The following is an 18,955-nucleotide window of genomic DNA, read 5'->3' as shown; positions in this document are numbered from 1 at the left end:
AAAATCGAAAATTAAATTTTATGAAAAGTTAATTAATTATAAAAATTTAAGGCGATTGCTTTAATTCTATCAAAAAATAAATTCAAAAGAACAAAATTAATCTAAATTTATTAAATGATGTTATCGAATTCCAGTGTCTAAATTCTAATAAGATAATTTCATTCGATTTAAAAAATACTAGTTATTTTATTAACAAAATGAGATATCTCCTTTAAAATTTTGTTAAAATCGATTAATTTTAAGAGATAAACCATACTTTTTGGAAATACTATAATCTTATTCTTAAACTATTAGCTAACTTTAAATCTATTTAAAAGCATATTTCTAACTTTTTTAACATATTTTTTGATGAAATTTAATTTTGTCAAAAAAATCCTAATAACAAATTAATAAAAGAAATTAGCAAACTAAATTTAAACATCTCATAAATTTTATATTTTTCAAACAATTAAAATGACCAAAAGCAATTCTTAAAAGCCAAACAAAGTTATTTTATTAATGCAATGAGATATCTCTTTTAAAATTTTGTTAAAATCGATTAATTTTAAAAGATAAACCATATATTTTGGAAATACTCTAATCTTATCTTTAAACTATTAGCTAGCTTTAAATCTATTTAAAAGCATATTTTTAACTAATTTTAATATGCTTTTTGATGAAATTTAATTTTGTCAAAAAAATCCTAATAACAAATTAATAAAAGAAATGAGCAAACTAAATTTAAACATCACATAAATTTTATATTTTTCAAACAATTAAAATGAGCAAAAGCTTTTCTTAAAAACCAAACACTAACTCTAAATCAAAAAAATATTAAGAAAATAATAAAATAAGAAATACATACCTTAATAATTTTAAAGATACTCCAAAAAAGTTGACTCTACTTTAATTTTTTAAATATCGAAAAAATTTTTATAAATTCCAATATTAAATCTTTTAATTTAGCACAATCCTAATAATTTATTATAGTAAATAAATTTTAGAATAACTTAAATAACATATTTATAATTTCTTTGTAATTTAAAGAAATATGAATGAAAATTAAAAAATAATAAAATAGAATTTAAAAAGAAAAATATAATATCTAAAAGCATGAAGAAAAGTTTAAAGTTAGAATAACACAATTAAATAGAAAATAAATAAATAAAAAACAATAAATGAAATATCAATTTATTTTACTAGATTTGTGGTCATATTAAATAAATGTAATTAATTATCTTTAATTTGTATTTTTGATTGATTGCTATACTATTTATTTAGTTAGTTAATTAGTATCTTATTCAAAATGAAGAAATTTCTACAAAGTTTTAATTATAAAGATTGATTAAAAGATATTAAATTGCAAATTTATTAATTAATTAGATATTAATATATTTATAGGAACCAAAGCAAATAATATGTTAAAGCGCGTAGTAAAATAGCAAATAAAATAGTTTAGGAAATCATTTTGCTTTGTTCCTAATTACAGGAACACGGAGTTAGCAAGATTTTTCAATCCTGAGGACTCAGAGATTATTGAAAAGCTCTTTAGAGGAAAACATAGAGTTTAGTATTCTCTCGAGAAGGGGCAAGTTGTTAACAATTTCCATGTAGAAGAAATAACATTTTTAAAGGAATTCAACATTAGAGTATATGCTTTGAGACACAAAGTGACTCAAGCTAGATATATTCATTTAGATTCATGCGATATGAATAACTCTTTTGCGATTATTCTGAGAACACCTCCAGAAAACGATAAAGGTAGAAAGTAGTAATTAAGATTTAATTAGAATAAATTCGTTGATAAAATGAGCAAAAGCATGCTTTAAATAGAAGATCTATTTTAAGGAAGGAGTTTAGCATTGAAGATGGATAGAAAAGCGAATTTAATTTTACTTTATAATAGAATTTAGATTTGTTTTAGATGATTTTTTGTGTTTTTTTAAATAGGAATTCCATTGATGACTTAGAGATTGGTGATGTCTGGAAGTGAAATGTATCCTGTTAAAGAAGTTCTTTCACACATGGCAGAAAAAAGGTCAATGAACACATTTAGCGAGCCTTGGACAGGCCCTGAATTTACAGTTTTTCCATTTTCTACAACAAACGAGAAAGATTTTTATAACCTGTTAGGCGTATACATTTAAAGTGTATTCTATCCTCTGAATAGAAGATTAGACTTTTTGCAAGAAGGAGTTAGATTAGAATACGATGAAGAAAATAATCCAAAACTTCCAATCTCTTTAAGAGGAAAGACCTACGAGGAAATGTACAATAATGAATAGATGCATGATCACATTTTTCTCTCAAATATTTAAAAAAAGATATACAAAGGCAGTCATCATTCAAATTTAGGCAGTGGAACAGTTTAGCAAATCAGAAATGTAACAAAATTTTAATTCTAAAATTAGAAAAAATATTTTATTTTATTAAATAAAATTTTAATTTGAGAGAAGAATTTTCATTTTATTTTTAGTTTTTCTTAAGAAATAATTTTGGTTTGATTTTGAATAAGAAATAATTGGAATAATTTAGGCATCTTATCAGGAAGTGATTGATTATTATGAAAAGTATTACAGTCCAAACAATGCAAATTTCTTTTCTTATGGAGATTTGGATTTTACAAAGCACTTGGAGTTTATTGATTAAGTTTTGATGAAAGGAAAGGAGTATAAAGAGATAGTTCATACTTTTAAATAGCCAGAGTAGATTTAATATATTCAGGATAATGAGATTACTTGTCCTTCAAATAGTTAAGGATCGATTGGTATTACTTTTATGTGCAATGATATTATAGACAATCCCTTCGATACTCTCGCTTTGAGTGTATTAAGCTACTGTTTGTTTGAAATGCCTTAGTCCATTTTCTTCCAAGAATTCTTGCAAAGCGGAGTAGCCAGTAAATATTGTCCTGGATACGGATACGACATTACAAATAGAATTGCTACTTTTACATTTGGCTTTGCAGAAGTCTCCAATGACAAATCTGAATTAATTCAAATGGGAGATAAAATCATGAAAATTTTGAAAGATATTTCTGAAAACGGGTTAGAGTAAAAACTAAAATTTTATTTTTTTAAATAAGCATTGAAAATTTATGAATTAATTTTATTTCATTTTGTGAAAATTCAGTTTAAAAATTGATAAAAAGTGGAAAAATAATTTTAATTCTAAATGAAAATAATAAAATAGCGTTTAAATGGTTGATTTTGCTATTCATTACATGGAAGTAAATGCTAAAGAGGGTAAGGCTGATTTTGGTCTGAATTTACTTTAGAATATGATTCCATTTATTATACATGATAAGGATCCGACTGTTGTTTTGAAAATGGAAGAAAGTTTTGAGAAACTACGCAGAAAAATTGACGAAGGGCTCATTTAGTAATTAGTTAAGAAGTACTTCTTGAATAACAATCATGGAATAAGAACAATTGTTACTCCTGATAATCTTTTTACTGATTACGTTAAAATAGAGGAAACAGAATACCTCAAATCAGTGCAAGAAAGTATGACAATTCAAGACATTGATTTCTTGCAAAAAGAAGTAAAGATTTCCTTTTAAATAAATTTTACTAAATGAAACTATTAAAATTAGAATGAGCAAGTTTTTGTTGAAATGTGCAAAATGCAAGATGTTTCTATATTGCCATCACTAAACACTACTGACATAGTCCCTTTAGTTGAAAAGTTCGACTATGAAGAACAAGTAATAAACGGAATTAACGTGTGGTTTACTGACTAAGAAACAAATGGAATGTCATACGTAAGAATTAAATTTGATATATCCGATTTAGAACCTGAATTGCATCATTTTTTGGAGCTCTTTTGCATCGTCTTCCCTCACATAGGCTCACAAGGACTTCAAACTAATTAAATGGACTTTTTAATTGATAACTACACTTCCAAATTCGAAATGGAGTCTCACATCTTCAGGTACTAAAACAAAATTCTTAAAATAAATAAATAAATAAATAATTTTAATAAGATTTATAAAATATTTCTTTTAAAAATTCATTTAAGAAATTGCAAATTTTATATAAACAATTTATAAAATAAAAAGAGATGTTAAGGGCAAAGATCAAATTAAAAAAGTATTGGTAATGACTGTGGGATACCTTGATAAATATATTGAATAGAGTTTTAGTCTTTTGAATGATTTACTTTCTAGTAAAGATTTAATTTTGAAAAATAAATTGTTTTTATTAATAATTTGATATAAAAAAGCTCCCAATTTAAAAAATCTATCAAGAATTTCTGAATTGTTGTAATATTATGCTGGTATTTATGCCAACAATCTTGGAGAAAAGCCTATGGACATCGCAATCGCTCATGCTAATTCAGGTCTAAGCAGGGCTCTCTTTTTAAATGATAAAATGAAAAAAACGTAAGACATTTGTAGTTTGGCTATTGAAGTCCTCAAAACAACTTCTCTAAAGCAAGAGTTAGAAAAAATTTCTTATTACTTAGAATGCATTTACCAAAAAATGATTAATAAAGTAAAATAATTTTCTAACAAAAAAATAAAAATAAATAAATCAAATAATTTGTTAAATTTACAGAACAGAATGAGCATTTTAATTCACAGCTAAAAAAAGAACTACAAAAACTTATAAAAAAGAATTGAATTGCTATCATCCACTATAAAAATCAATCAACCAAGTAAATTTTGTTTTATTTTGATTGTATAAAAATGGCTTATTTATTAATAAATTTCATTCTAATCTTTAAATTGAGCAGATTTTTAATGTTTTTTACTTGATAATTTTAAAGATTTCAATAAATCAATTATCATTGAGAGCGAAAAAATGTAAGAATTCAAGGAGAAATACAACAGATCATTCATTCCTTTGCCTATTAATACTAATTACATTGTGGAATCTTTTAAAATGCCAGAAGTTATTGATGGAAAGACTCCTGTTATGCATTTAGTAGGTGAAATTATGAGAAATTGTATTCATTTTGAAGAAATTAGAAGTGTTGACGGTGTTTTTGATGCTGGCTGTTACATAGATTTGAATGGTAGTTTCTCAGTCTTTTCTTATAGAGATCATAGCACTGTTTAAAGATATGAAACATTCGAAAGAGCAATTCAATATATTACAAATAAAGACTTTACGTAAAAAAAATTTATCTTACTTAATCTTGTTAAAAATTTTATGAATGAATTAATGAATTATTTTTATTTAGAGAAAGAGAATTGAAAGAAGCTAAAATCAGTTTGTTCTCCAAGATTGATAAAAACATTGAGCCTTATAATAAAGGAATTAAGTGGTTTATTTATGGATTAAATGATAGACTCAGATTAAATTATCGTTAAGCTCTCTTAGCGGCCAACTCATAAGTAAATTATTTATATTTTAAATGTTTTTTTTAATTACTTTAATATTTACAGAAAGTAATTGACACTGCTAATGAGATTCTTCTTGAAAACATTAAGAAAGAACAATCAAGCCAAGTTATTATTGGATCTCAAGCACACAATCTTAAAAAATTACTTTCAAGAGGTAAAATTTACATTAATTTTTATTCGTTTATTTGCATTTTTGAATTGTTATTTTTTAATTAAATTGTTTTAAATTATCTTTAATTATAATAAATTGTTTTATTTCATTCAAATTATCTTTAAAAAATAAATAAATTGTTTTGATTTAAATTCTAAATTATTTTAAACGAAAGGCTGGAAAATAGAAAAAGCTGTTGATGGTATTTCTGTGTCACCTAAATCATATAGATAAAACGAGAATCAATAATATGTTTATAATGAGTTTATGTGAAATTAATTAATTATTTAATTATTATTTCCAATATATTTCTTAGTTTGTATAAAATTTTATATTTGTTTTCAATTTAATTTAATTAAAATATTTTGTTGTTAAATGATATTTCTAACTTTAATTGATCATTTTTTGTTTGATGCTTTTTAGTTTAGTTGTCTTACGTTTCTTAATAATTAAAATTTTTATACAAAAAAAGAAAAGAAAATCTCCTTTTGTTGCTTCAAAACGAATTCAAAAATTAGATAGAATTATTTATTAACAAATCATTTTTATTTTTAGCATTAAAAAAACAATAAAATACTTCCTGAATGAAACAAATCCGCAAAATTCTCAAGTGGGATTGGGGTAAATAAACTTATAAAGGTTTTGGATAGTCTAATGATGAATTTAGAGGTTAATCAGCTCCTCTTTGGGTTAACTCTTCCCCAATTGCATTTTTGGTGATGTCATTATGGGGATTTTTACTCTTTGTCGTTGTTCTCATAGTTTTTATTACAAAAATTGATAGTTACACTGAATATGCAAATTGCTCGCATTTTAAGCAACTTATAATCTTTGAAATTGTTATTGTAGGGCTGAATGGTAATCATTAAAATTAAATTTTAGATCATTATTGATGAAATTTATTTATAATTAATGTAATGAATAATTTAGCTGTTTTCGACTTCAGATCTTATATAAAGCGCTATGACACAGATTAAGGATGGTCGAGGAGTTTAATTTATTTAACCTGCTAGTGCATATTATTAGGCGTTGCTATTTTGCTTTAAATTCTTTTTGTAAAAAAATACATTTTAAATATTAAAAATACTAAATTCGTATTTAAAATAAAAGGCTATATCAAATCAATATAAAAACTGTACTGATAATAACTAAGAAGATGACTCTTAACAATTATTCATCTCAAGTGTCGTAATTAGTGGAAATATTGCAATCTTATTAATCATAAAGCTTTTTATTCTAATGGCATTCTCTTTCAGATACTATTATGAGCCAAATGCTTTTTTAGCCTTTGCAAAAACAAGAAGAATTTGATAGGATTTATGTTAATTTTTATGTTGATATAAAATAAATACATCAATAAAGATTCTTAAAATCTAATACAATTAAACAGTTTTTATATTAATTTAAAATATTATTAAATTTTGAAATATTTTATTTGAGTTATCATGATTATTTCTAAATATTTTCTAACAAAATTCTTATTTTTTATTATTAAAATAATAATTTTTTAAATGAAATAAAAATAAATTATATCATATTTTATTTAATATACCATCATTGTTCATTAAATATGGCTTTTTTATATTATAGTCTAGTATAAAGTAATTAATATTTTATTAACTAATTAACCCTCGAGTTTTTATGAATTTAAATCTATGATATTGTGATCAAATAGATTATATTTTATTTTTGATTGAATTATTCAACTTAAATTTTTAATTTTTTCTGAAAATCAATTTAAATTTAATTCTAATAAAAACATGAAAAATAAATATGACTAGATTTTAAATAATTAAAATTTTTAATAAATTTAAATATTTTTTTGATTATTTTGTTTAATAATTTTATTTTGAAATAAATAACAAAGCTTTTATTTTAAAAATAGTAAATTTAATTAAAAAATTAGGATTCACATCAACAAATCAAGCTCAAAAATAGAATTACATAATATTATAAATATGTAATTCCTAAATTTGGAATAGGTATTTTATTTTTAAAAAAGAGAAAAATTATAAAATTAATTTATTTTAATATTTGAAGTTTCTTAAAGCAGACTTAATAAGTAAAAAAGACTTATTTCTTAGTTTTAAGTAAATTTGTCCATTTTTTTAGATTATAAAAAGAGATATATATATTCTATCTATTTATTTCAATTATTCATTGCAAATTTTTACTTTTAAAAATTACAACAGTTATTCTAAGATGAAGGACTAAATTTAATGCGATTTGAGTAAATCCATTTCTAAATGTAAAAAAACTGAAAATTTGTTTATCAGTTTGATGTAAGACTAAATAAATAAGAGATAATATTCAAATATTTTTATTGTTTAATTTATCAAGTTCTTGCAATATAAGCACTCAGGGAATATCAAAAATAGGAGAAGGATTATCAAATTGTATCAATTTAGAAAATTTAACTCTAAATCTGAGGTGATTAAATTAACTAAATGAATAATTTAATTTAATTTATTTTATTTTTAATAGCACAAATTAAATAATGTCATAGGGTATTTCTAATTTAGGATAGTCTCTTCTATGCTGTACTAATCTCAAAAAGCTCTAATTAATTTTAAAGTTTATTTTTGCTTCATATTAAATATAATTTAATACAAAGTTTTCAAATTTAATAGTTCAAACTACATCAATGAAAATGGAGCATCTTAACTAGGAATCAGTTTAGGTAGATGTTAAAATTTAACATAATTAGAACTTTCGATGAAGTAAAATATACTTAAATTTGTTAAGTTTATTCAATTTAAATATTTAAAATTAAATAGCTACTGTGGAATTGGTAATTCCGATTTGTTACTTTAAGTAATTTAAAATAAAAATTTGAAGGTTTTAAAACTTTATTTAAGGTAATAATTATTTTATGTAAAATTATTTGGTAAATAATTTTGTATATAAGATAAACTTCTCTTGAAGATTCTGGTGTAAATCAAATGGGAAATACTCTTTTGAGTGCTACTAACATCAATTATTTGGTATTAGACTTAAGGTAATCAATTTGTAATTTAATTTTTTAAATATTTCTTTGTTATTATGAATAGCTAAAATAATATAACTGATGCTAGTGCAGCAAATCTAGCCTTTTGTCTAGGAAAAAGCAATCATTTATCTTAATTGGAACTACATTTAGAGTATTTATTCTTTCATTATCTTTATTATAAAATTCAATCAAAAAAATGGTTTAATTTTAAATTTTATTTATTTGAAAAGGTAAATTAAAAAAATAGGAAGCAAAACTGGATCTTAAATATTTAATAGCTTAAATTAAAATCAAAATTTATCTCAATTAGCTTTGAATTTAGGGTAAATATTTCTTTTAGCATTTTATCATTTTTTAAAAAAATTTATTAATTTATAAAAGCTCGCTTGAATTGGGAGAAGGAACTTTTTCATGGTTCGATTCAGCTCAAGTAAGAAATAATATGAAATTTTTAGAACTTAAATTAAAGTATGATTGATTTATTTTGTTTTTCTATGATTTTGAAATACAATTTATTTGCAATTAATTGTTATTATTTTATGATATTGATTAAATCTTTTATTGAAAAGTTCTAATTTAATTGATGACCTTTGTGCATAATCAATAAGTCAATCATTGAGATCTTTTAAAAATTTAGAGGAATTGATGCTTTTTTTAAGGTATTTTATATAAAATATTTTCATCAAAATTAATTAAATAATTAATTATAATTTTAGCTATTGTGTTATTTTTTTTAATTTTTTATTAGCTTCAATAAGATAAGCGATACTGGAGTCACTGATCTAGGATAATCTCTATAGTAGTTTGAAAGTCTTTAGTCTATTAAACTAAATTTAAGGTAAATCATAATTTATTTAAAACTAATTTAATTAAAATATTTAAAATTAATAATTAAAAGTTAAAATTTGATTAATTAACAAGGCTCTTTAAATTTAATCTCTTCAATATAATCTTGTAAATGCTTAAAAACTTTGGTACTTGATTTAAGGTATTTTGATATATTTAAATTAAATATAATAATTAGTTTTTAAAAATTAATTAAAAAGCTCAAACAGCATAGGAAGTGTAGGAGTATAAACTATAGGAAGGCTATTAAGAAACTGCCAAAATTTGACAGTGTTGTCACTTAATATTCAGTAAAATAATATTTAGCTTAGTAAAATAAACATTATTAATCATTAATTTTAGATAGAATTTACAAGATCAGTAAGCAGAATAAACAATTCAAACTGATATTCCAAAAATTTCTAAATTAGTTTAATATAATTTATAATGAAGTTAAAATATTTATTTTTATTAATTTTGTTCTAATTTTATTTTTAAAAATAAATTTTAATATTTTTAATTAATTTAAATAAAAAATCATATTTATTTATCTATTTTTTTGTTATTTAATCATTGATTGATTGTCAGCTTTCTTTGGGCAAGTTTTACGATATATTCTAGATATCCCAGCGCTCTTCTAAAAATTTTTTAATATTCGTAAAGTACTAAGTAAATAAATGCTTATATTTTGGAGTTTTAGTTTGTTTTCCCTATTTCTTGGATGATGTTGAATTAAAAAAAATAAATAAATTATCTTGAAAGTTAATTGATTAGTTTTAATTTAAAAATATAAAATTTTAATAAAATTATTATTAAATTCAAAAATCAATGTAAAAATAAAAATTAAGGACAATTAAAGTTAAATATTAGAGTAAGTAGAACATGCTAAGCTTCTTTAATAAGGCCAAAAAAATTAATTTCGAAACAAATAAGTGAAATTTTATTGATTTAAAAGACCAATAATGAATGGATACTGCGAACATTTTATTATTTAAAAAAAGTCAAAATAGCTTGTTAATGATAAATCATAACAGTTTTTTCATCAATTTAATCATCACAAAAACTTGCTGTATGTAATGAATATAGCTATCCCTGAATTTGTAATATCACGGATCATGATATAATGATTTGTGATATTTCAAATAATTTTTATATTCCTTATGAATATTTTTTTTTTCAAAATCTTAATTATTTAATTATTTTCTTTATATTTGATTTATTTCTTATATTTTACAAAAATAATCAAAATACAAACAGAAACAAAACTTTTTTCAAATTAAAACTTTTTTATTATGTTTGTTAATTCAGGTTCAAAACCTATTTCGATCAATACCTTTTTATATTATTTAAATTTTTAAAATAATATTTATTTATTTATTATTCTACTAAATATTTATTTATTTATTCTACTAGGGAAATAATTATCAGAGAATAACAATAATACTAATTTAAATAAAAAATTAATTATATGAAAATTCATAAGAATGAAGAAAAAAAGATGAATTAACAACATTCTTGAATGAATATAAAATACATATTTTTATACTTAATTAAAATTAATTTTCATATTTAATCTTCAAACAAATCGTAAAATACCATTTAAGGGTTAATTGACAATATCTTTGTCTACTCTTCGAAACAAATTATTTATAAAAAGGTTCTTTTAATTTACTCAACGAACATCTAATCGTAGTAAGTATACTTGAAATAAAAAAATTAGCCTAAAGGCATCTTATTTTCAAGTACTTTAATTTCAATTAAATACTTGCTATTTGATAGAAAACGAAACATATCTAAGTATGCTTGTTTACTTATTTCTGATTGATCTAAAGATAAAATCGGAGCATAGACATCAATTTAGTTAATTTAATCATTGATTACATTTGAAATTTCAAAAATCAATTTATCTTATTGGTCATTTTTATTATCACAAAAAGTTAAAGTCTAATATTAGTTATTCTAATTAAATGTTCTTTTCCATTCAAAGTTTTTATTTGTAATAAATATTTCTGATTACATAAATTAGCTTGTAAGTATCTCTAAGGCTTTCTGCTTGCTTAATGAATCAAAAGTTATGAAAATTTTCTTTACTTTATTTAAACACTCTATTTATTCCAGTCGAGAAATATCCTACAAAGAAATATGGTAAAATTCTGATTTTTAATCCAATTTTTGTTATTTTAAAGACCATAAACTCATAAACAAGCCAACTATATTAATTATTATTGAAAACATCAAGCTAAAGTTATAATTAAGTCTATTATTTTCGAAAATTATAATCAATAAAACTTCCATCAATAAAAGCAATCTATCTACAAATAAGATCTGATACTTGTACTTGAAGTATACTGCATCATCAAGTAATTCTTAAGAGTTTTTAAGCTTTTATCTGAAGCTTATTAGATTATAGGAATTACAAAAAACCATTAATATCGATGATTTGACTTTATGTGGCATTATTTCTTTTTTTCGTAAATTATGAGAACACTTCCTGTTGCAATTAAGTGCTTTGTCATAGTAAAATTTGTATGAAAGCACCATATCACTATTTCCTGTTATAGGAAATATGAAAAAAGTATAGAATCACCCAAAGGGTAGATAATTTCAGAAGTTTATTTAAGATTTTATCGTATCAAATCTTTAAGAGTTTAATTATCTAAATTTGAAGATTGATCTCTGAATCTAAAATATAATTAAACGTAAAGCCAAGATATAGAAATTTGCAGCAAAAAAGTGTATTCCAAAAATAAATATTGATAAATGATCAAAATAGTCAATATTATATCTCTATAAAACATTAATTTAAAGAAGCTAAATTTTATATCATGAGTTAAATATTCTTGCAGAGAAGTTGCACCAGGGAGACTAAATAAGATACTAAGTATGAAACTATTTTATTTTGTATCAATGCATACAATTAAATAGATAAACAGGATAGCAAGATATACCCAAAAATATTTTTACAAGTAAATAGACCGCAAATCCTATTAAATTTAGTTAGTTAATTAAAAATTATCATTTAAATGTTATTTTTAACATAAACATTTTTTTATTAAGAAATAATTTAATTAAAAACATTTTTTTGAAATTTTGAAAATAATGTAAAATAATATAAGAATATTTCAAAAAATCGTTTTGAATAATGAATTACTTAAATAATCAAAACAATTTGGATGTAAAACTAAATTTAGGTAAAAAAGAGAAGAAGGAAAACTATTGTTTTTGATAGAAAGCTCTCCAAATTTCTTATTTTTTTATTTTAGCAATTCGAGTTATTTCTTTCAAAATCTGTTTCTATTTCTTCTTTTTCTTCTAATATATTGAAGTTATCTTTACTAAATTAAATCATTTAACCTTATTTTTTTTTAGTTTTCCGCATCAATTTATTTTATTAAATAATAATAATTATATCATTTGGATTATTGAATATAGCCTTTTTGAACAAATAATTATGCTATCAAAGAATAATTTGATTTACTTCTTTTTTCTATATACATTTTTAATTATCTTACTTATAAAAGAAAATAAAAAGAAAGATAAATAAAATAAAATAAATCAGATATTTCTGATTGATAAATTAATTAATAACTTAAATAATCAAAACTATTTGGATTAAAAACTAGATTTAGGTAAAAAAGATAAGAAAGAAGAAAAACGATTGTTTTTGATATATAAATCTCCAAATTTCTTATATATTTTATTAAATAAATTTTAGTTATTTCTATTAAAATCTGTTTCCACTTCTTCTTCTTAATTCATTTACACTTTTTTTTTTAGGTTGATGCAAAAATCATAAAAATTATATCATTTGGATTACACCCTTTATGAATAAATAATTTTAATAGTCTTGCTTATAAAAGAAAATAAAAAGGATATAAACAAAATAAATCAAAAATTATTGGTTAATAAATTAATTACTCAAATAATAAAAGCCCTTTGGATAGAAAGCTAAATTTAGATAAAAAAGATAAGAAGAAAACCAATTATTTTTGGTATATATATATATAGGTCTCCAAATTATTTTTATATTTTTCTAAAAGTAATTTGAGTTGTTTCTATCAAAATCTGTTTCTATTTCTTCTAAAATATTGATGTTATCTTAACTTAATTCAATAAATAAACATTTTTTAGTTTTTTTGGTGCAACAATTTATATTATTAAATCATAAATAAAAATTATATCGTTGGATTGTAAAAAAAATATTACCTTTTTGAATAAATAATTAGTTTTAAAAATATAGAAAAGAAAGAATTATTTGATCAAATTATATTTGAATAATTTTATTAATAAAAGAAAATAAAAAGAAAAATAATTAAATAAAATATATCAGAATTATTGATTTATTGATAAATTAGTTATTATATTTAATATTTTTATTGATTCTATCTTGCTACCATTCCTATAAACATATATTTATAGATACCCGACTATCATTTTTTGCAGGGTTATAGATAGATAAATAAATAAATAAATAAATAAATAAATAAATAAATAAATAATAAATAATAAATAAATAAATAAATAAATAAAAGTTTTATTTTATAATACATCTAAATAAAATATGCATAGCTAAAATTAATTTCATGCTAAATTTTCAAATAAATCATAAAATACCATATTAGGATTTATCGTTAAATCCTTTATCTATTAATAAAAGCAAAGAATTTACAAAAGAACACTTTTGTTTAAAGCAATAAACATCTAATCATAGTATTTTTATTAAAATTCGTTAAATTAACCTAAATGTGTTTTATAACCTTGTACTTAAATTTCAATAAAATATTTAGTATTCAATAAAGCACGAAATATTTCAATATAAGCATATTATGGTCTAATTAATTAATTTTAAGATAAAAATGGAGCATAAAATTCAATTTAACTAATTTATTCATTCAAACTGTTTGAGATTTCAAAATTTTACTAGTCTTTTTAATAATTTTTATTTTCATAGAAAATTATTGTCTATTATAAATTATTTTAATTGAATGTTCTATAGCATTCAAAATGTTTATTAGTTATAAAGATTTCTGATTAACTAAATTAGCTTGTAAGTACTTCTAACGCTTTTTCTTTGCCTAACTAATCAAAAGTAATGAATATTTTTTTTACTTTATTTAAACACTCTATTTAATTTAATCGAGAAAAATCCTTCATAGTTAAATGATAAAAATCAAATTTTTGTTATTTAAGTTGCCTAAAACTTTTTAGTAAGCAGAACATGTTAAAGGATATAGAAAATATGAAACCAAATTTATATTCAACATGATTCTTTTAACAAGCTAAAACAAAAAAAAAGATTAATTAATATAGTCTATCTATGAATAATAAGTGATACTGATATTAAAAGGAAACTGTATTTTAAACTTATTAATTTAATTCTTCTTTTATTTAATATGAACATTCTTTGATTTTAGGAATAAAAAATATTTCTAGCTCAGAAATTCTTTAAGACCCTAAATACATAAATTAAGATTTATTGTATTTATATATAAAACTAAAAGAAAAGAGAAGGTAAGCAATTCTAACTTTACTACAGCTGTTATAATAACCAAAATTGATTATCTCTTATTTTCCATTAACAGTATCTTATAATATTTATGAATGGAAGAAAGAATCAGCTAAACGATAGATAATATCAATCATTTATTTAAAATTTTCTTATATCAAATCTTAAAGTATTAAATTATCTAAATTTTTTGATGGGTCTCTGTATCTAAAATACATTTAAACATACAACCATGAAGTAGAAATTTATAGTAAAGCATTTTGAACCAAAATGATATTCTAATAGATGATTAAAGCATTTAAAATAAAATTTCCAATAAACATTTTATCAAAGAAGCTAAATTTAATATCATGATTTAAATATTCTTGCAAAGAAACAACACCTGGAAGACTAAATAATATACGAATTTTAAGTGTAATTTATGTTTTATCTCTGTAATAAATTAAATAGATAAGCAATAAAGAAAGGTATACCCATAATGCTTTATAATGATAGATATAAGCAAAATCCTAATTAAGTTAAAATTTAGTATTAAAATATAATTGAGATAAGAGAAATTAAAATAGAATAATAAACTAACTAATTACCTTAATTATCAATATTATTTGGATGTAAAATTAAATGTAAGTAAAAAAGACAAGAAGAAAAACAATGGTCTTTGATATGAAGCTCTACCAATTTCTTTTCTAAAGATTTATTTATTTTGGAAATTCTTCAATTAAATAATCTGTTTCATTATCTAAATCAATTTAATTTAGTTAATTTAAGTTCCTTTGATTTAATTAATTCATTTTTATCTTATTTTGATTAAATTACGATTTATTGATTTATATTAAAAAATTAATAATTATAATAATTAGAGTAATTAAATTTGATCTTTTTCAATCTATTAATTATATAGAAAAAATAATTTGAGAAAAGATTTAATTAATTATTATTTTTCTATACTTTAATAATTTTGTTTATAAAAGAAAATAGAATTGTCCTTAATCAGTCATAAACAAATAAATTTAGATTAATTTACATATTATTTTATTTTAATAAATGAAGACAAAACTCCAAAAAGTGGAATGCATAATTTTATTTTATTCATAAATTAATTTATTTGATTTTATCTTTTATTAATTATTTTAAAAATGAAAATAGAATTGTAGAAAATCTAAAATATAAGTCACATCATTTAGTTAGTTAGTTAATTAAATTTATTTATTTTATTCTTTATAAAATTTATTTATAAAAGAAAATTGAATTGTAGCAAAATGAAAAATATTAGTTAGGCATATCTTTTAGTTAGATAAATTTATTTATTTATTTATTTTATCAATTCATTTTTTTTCACTTTATTTATCAAACAAAATAACTTTATAAATTATCTTATTTTTATAATTTCTAAAAAGAAACTGAAAAATACCATAATTTCTCGATAAAAGAATCTGTCCGAGATCCGAGAACAGAGTCAAAATTTTGAGTTTTTTTTAGGTTGAGAATGAACCTTTGAGATGGTATTGTTTGGATAGAGTTGCTATTTCACTATATATTTTAAAAAATAAATAATTTCATATTAAATTTTCATATAAATTATAATAAATAATATTAGTTAGTATATTAAATATAAAATCTAGTCATAAAAACTAATAATTTACAAAATAATAATTTATGTAACAAAAATATAATCGTAGTATTTTTATTTAAAATAGTTAAATTTTGTATTTTATTACTTTATAATCTTTATAATTTTAACAAATTAATAAACATTTAAAAAAGGTATCTAAAATTCAAAAGAAAAAGAATGAAAGTTTGATACATAGATAATAGAAAAATGTTTTATTTAAAAATACATCAAAATAAAATATGCATAACTAAAATTAATTTCATACTAAATTTTCAAATAAATCATAAAATGCCATATTAGGATTTATCGTTAAATTATTTATCTAGTTATAAAAGCAAAGAATTTACAAAAGAACACTTTTGTTTAAAGCAATAAACATCTAATCATAGTATTTTTATTAAAATTTGTTAAATTAACCTAAATGTGTTTTATTACCTTGTACTTAAATTTCAATAAAATATTTAGTATTCAATAAAGCACGAAATATTTCAATATAAGCATATTATGGTCTAATTAATTAATTTTAAGATAAAAATGGAGCATAAAATTCAATTTAACTAATTTATTCATTCAAACTGTTTGAGATTTCAAAATTTTATTAGTCTTTTTCATAATTTATATTTTCATAGAAAGTTATTGTCTATTATGAAGTATTTTAATTGAATGTTCTATAACATTCAAAATGTTTATTAGTTATAAAGATTTCTGATTAACTAAATTAGCTTGTAAGTACTTCTAACGCTTTTTCTTTGCCTAACGAATCAAAAGTAATGAATATTTTTTTTACTTTAATTAAACACTCTATTTAATTTAATCGAGAAAAATCCTTCATAGTTAAATGATAATAATCAAATTTTTGTTATTTAAGTTGCCTAAAACTTTTAAGTAAGCAGAACATGTTAAAGGATATAGAAAATATGAAACCAAATTTATATTCAATATGATTCTTTTAACAAGCTAAAACAAAAAAAAGGATTAATTAATATAGTCTATCTATGAATAATAAGTGATACTGATATTAAAAGAAAACTGTATTATTAACTTGCTAATTTAATTCTTCTTTTATTTAATATGAACATTCTTTGATTTTAGGAATAAAAAATATTCCTAGCTCAGATATTCTTTCACTCCTTAGAAGCAAAAATTAAGATTTACTGTATTTATATATTAAAAAAAAAGTTATTTGAAGGCAAGGAATTCTAACTTAATAATAGCTATATTAATAACAAAAATTGGTTATCTCTTATTTTCCATTAACAATATCTTATAGTATTTATGACCATAAGAAAGAATCAGCTAAAGGATAGATGATATCAATCATTTATTTAAAGTTTTCTTATATCAAATCTTAAAGTATTTAATTATCTAAATTTTTTGATGGGTCTCTGTATCTAAAATACATTTAAATATACAACCATGAAGTAGAAATTAATAGCAAAGTATTTTATTCCAAAAAAATATTCTAATAAATGATTAAAATATTTAACAGTATATTTCTAAAAAACATTTTATCAAAGAAACTAAATTTAATATCATGATTGAAGTATTCTTGTAAAGAAACAACACCTGGAAGACTAAATAATATACGAAGTTTAAGTGTAATTTATGTTTTATCTCTGTAATAAATTAAATAGATAAGCAATAAAGCAAGGTATACCCATAATGTTTTATAATGATAGATATAAGCAAAATCCTAATTAAGTTAAAATTTAGTATTAAAATATAATTGAAACAAAAGAAATTAAAATAGAATAATAAACTAACTAATTACCTTAATTATCAATATTATTTGGATGTAAAATTAAATGTAAGTAAAAAAGACAAGAAGAAAAACAATGGCCTTTGATATGAAGTTCTACCAATTTCTTTTCTGAAGATTTATTTATTTTGGAAATTCTTCTTTTAAATAATCTGTTTAATTACCTAAATCACTGTAATTTAATTAATTCATTTATTTTTATCTTATCTTGGTCAAAACTCGATTTATTGATTTATATTTATGAAATTAATAATTATAGTAATTAAATTTATTTGATCTTTTTCAATCAATCAATTAATTATATAGAAAAAATAATTTGAGAAAAGATTTAATTAATTTTTGTATTTCTATGTTTATAAAAGAAAATAGAATTACCCTTCATCAGTCATAAACAAATAAATTTAGATTAATTTACATATTATTTTATATTAATAAATGAAGACTTTACTTCAAAAAGTGGAATGCATAATTTTATTTGATTCATAAATTAATTTATTTAATTTTATATTTTATTAATTTTATAATTAAAAAAAGATAATAGATTTATTTGAATAAAATCAAAAATATTAGGCACATTATTTAGTTAGTTAGTTAAATTTATTTATTTTATTCTTTATAAAATTTATTTATAAAAGAAAATAGAACTGTAGAAAAATGAAAAATATTAGTTAGGTATATCTTTTAGTTAGTTAAATTTATTTATTTTTTTTATCAATTCATTTTTTTTTCACTCTATTTATCAAAAATAATACCTTTATAAATTATTTTATTTTTTTATTTCTAA

At 20.5% G+C, this 18,955-nt stretch overlaps 4 protein-coding genes across 4 annotated transcripts; 3 read left to right on the top strand and 1 right to left on the bottom strand. All coding sequences in view use genetic code 6, as the record gives it.

Annotated features, from left to right (window-relative positions):
- Window positions 1-1,397: 1,397 nt before the first annotated feature.
- TTHERM_00937640 (peptidase M16 inactive domain protein) lies at window positions 1,398-5,753 on the top strand (the record flags this gene model as incomplete). Its single annotated transcript, XM_001020435.2, has 12 exons — window positions 1,398-1,740; window positions 1,930-2,363; window positions 2,515-3,032; window positions 3,172-3,523; window positions 3,575-3,912; window positions 4,040-4,146; window positions 4,204-4,475; window positions 4,539-4,638; window positions 4,750-5,095; window positions 5,167-5,320; window positions 5,372-5,483; window positions 5,656-5,753. The coding sequence occupies 12 exons, from the start codon at window positions 1,398-1,400 to the stop codon at window positions 5,751-5,753; spliced, it is 3,174 nt and encodes a 1,057-aa protein (XP_001020435.2).
- Window positions 5,754-6,064: 311 nt separating this feature from the next.
- On the top strand, window positions 6,065-6,791 carry TTHERM_00937630 (transmembrane protein, putative; the record flags this gene model as incomplete). Its single annotated transcript, XM_001020434.1, has 3 exons — window positions 6,065-6,338; window positions 6,411-6,535; window positions 6,591-6,791. 3 exons carry the CDS (start codon window positions 6,065-6,067, stop codon window positions 6,789-6,791), a joined length of 600 nt encoding a protein of 199 aa, XP_001020434.1.
- A 462-nt stretch (window positions 6,792-7,253) lies between these two features.
- Window positions 7,254-9,745, top strand: TTHERM_00937620 (kinase domain protein; the record flags this gene model as incomplete). The annotated part of the gene is made up of 15 exons (XM_001020433.2): window positions 7,254-7,570; window positions 7,673-7,762; window positions 7,821-7,910; window positions 7,965-8,054; window positions 8,111-8,200; window positions 8,258-8,338; window positions 8,389-8,478; window positions 8,531-8,620; window positions 8,700-8,792; window positions 8,851-8,937; window positions 9,039-9,128; window positions 9,218-9,307; window positions 9,368-9,457; window positions 9,516-9,605; window positions 9,658-9,745. The coding sequence occupies 15 exons, from the start codon at window positions 7,254-7,256 to the stop codon at window positions 9,743-9,745; spliced, it is 1,566 nt and encodes a 521-aa protein (XP_001020433.2).
- A 973-nt stretch (window positions 9,746-10,718) lies between these two features.
- Window positions 10,719-11,493, bottom strand: TTHERM_000936630 (hypothetical protein; the record flags this gene model as incomplete). The annotated part of the gene is made up of 2 exons (XM_012798683.1): window positions 10,719-11,120; window positions 11,176-11,493. The coding sequence occupies 2 exons, from the start codon at window positions 11,491-11,493 to the stop codon at window positions 10,719-10,721; spliced, it is 720 nt and encodes a 239-aa protein (XP_012654137.1).
- Window positions 11,494-18,955: the final 7,462 nt, after the last annotated feature.

The sequence above is a fragment of the Tetrahymena thermophila genome (genome assembly GCF_000189635.1).
Source record: "Tetrahymena thermophila SB210 genomic scaffold scf_8254570, whole genome shotgun sequence".
NCBI lineage: Eukaryota > Ciliophora > Oligohymenophorea > Hymenostomatida > Tetrahymenidae > Tetrahymena > Tetrahymena thermophila.
The sequence above is the reverse complement of the archived record's forward strand: the minus strand, read 5'-3'. Positions and strand labels throughout refer to the sequence as shown.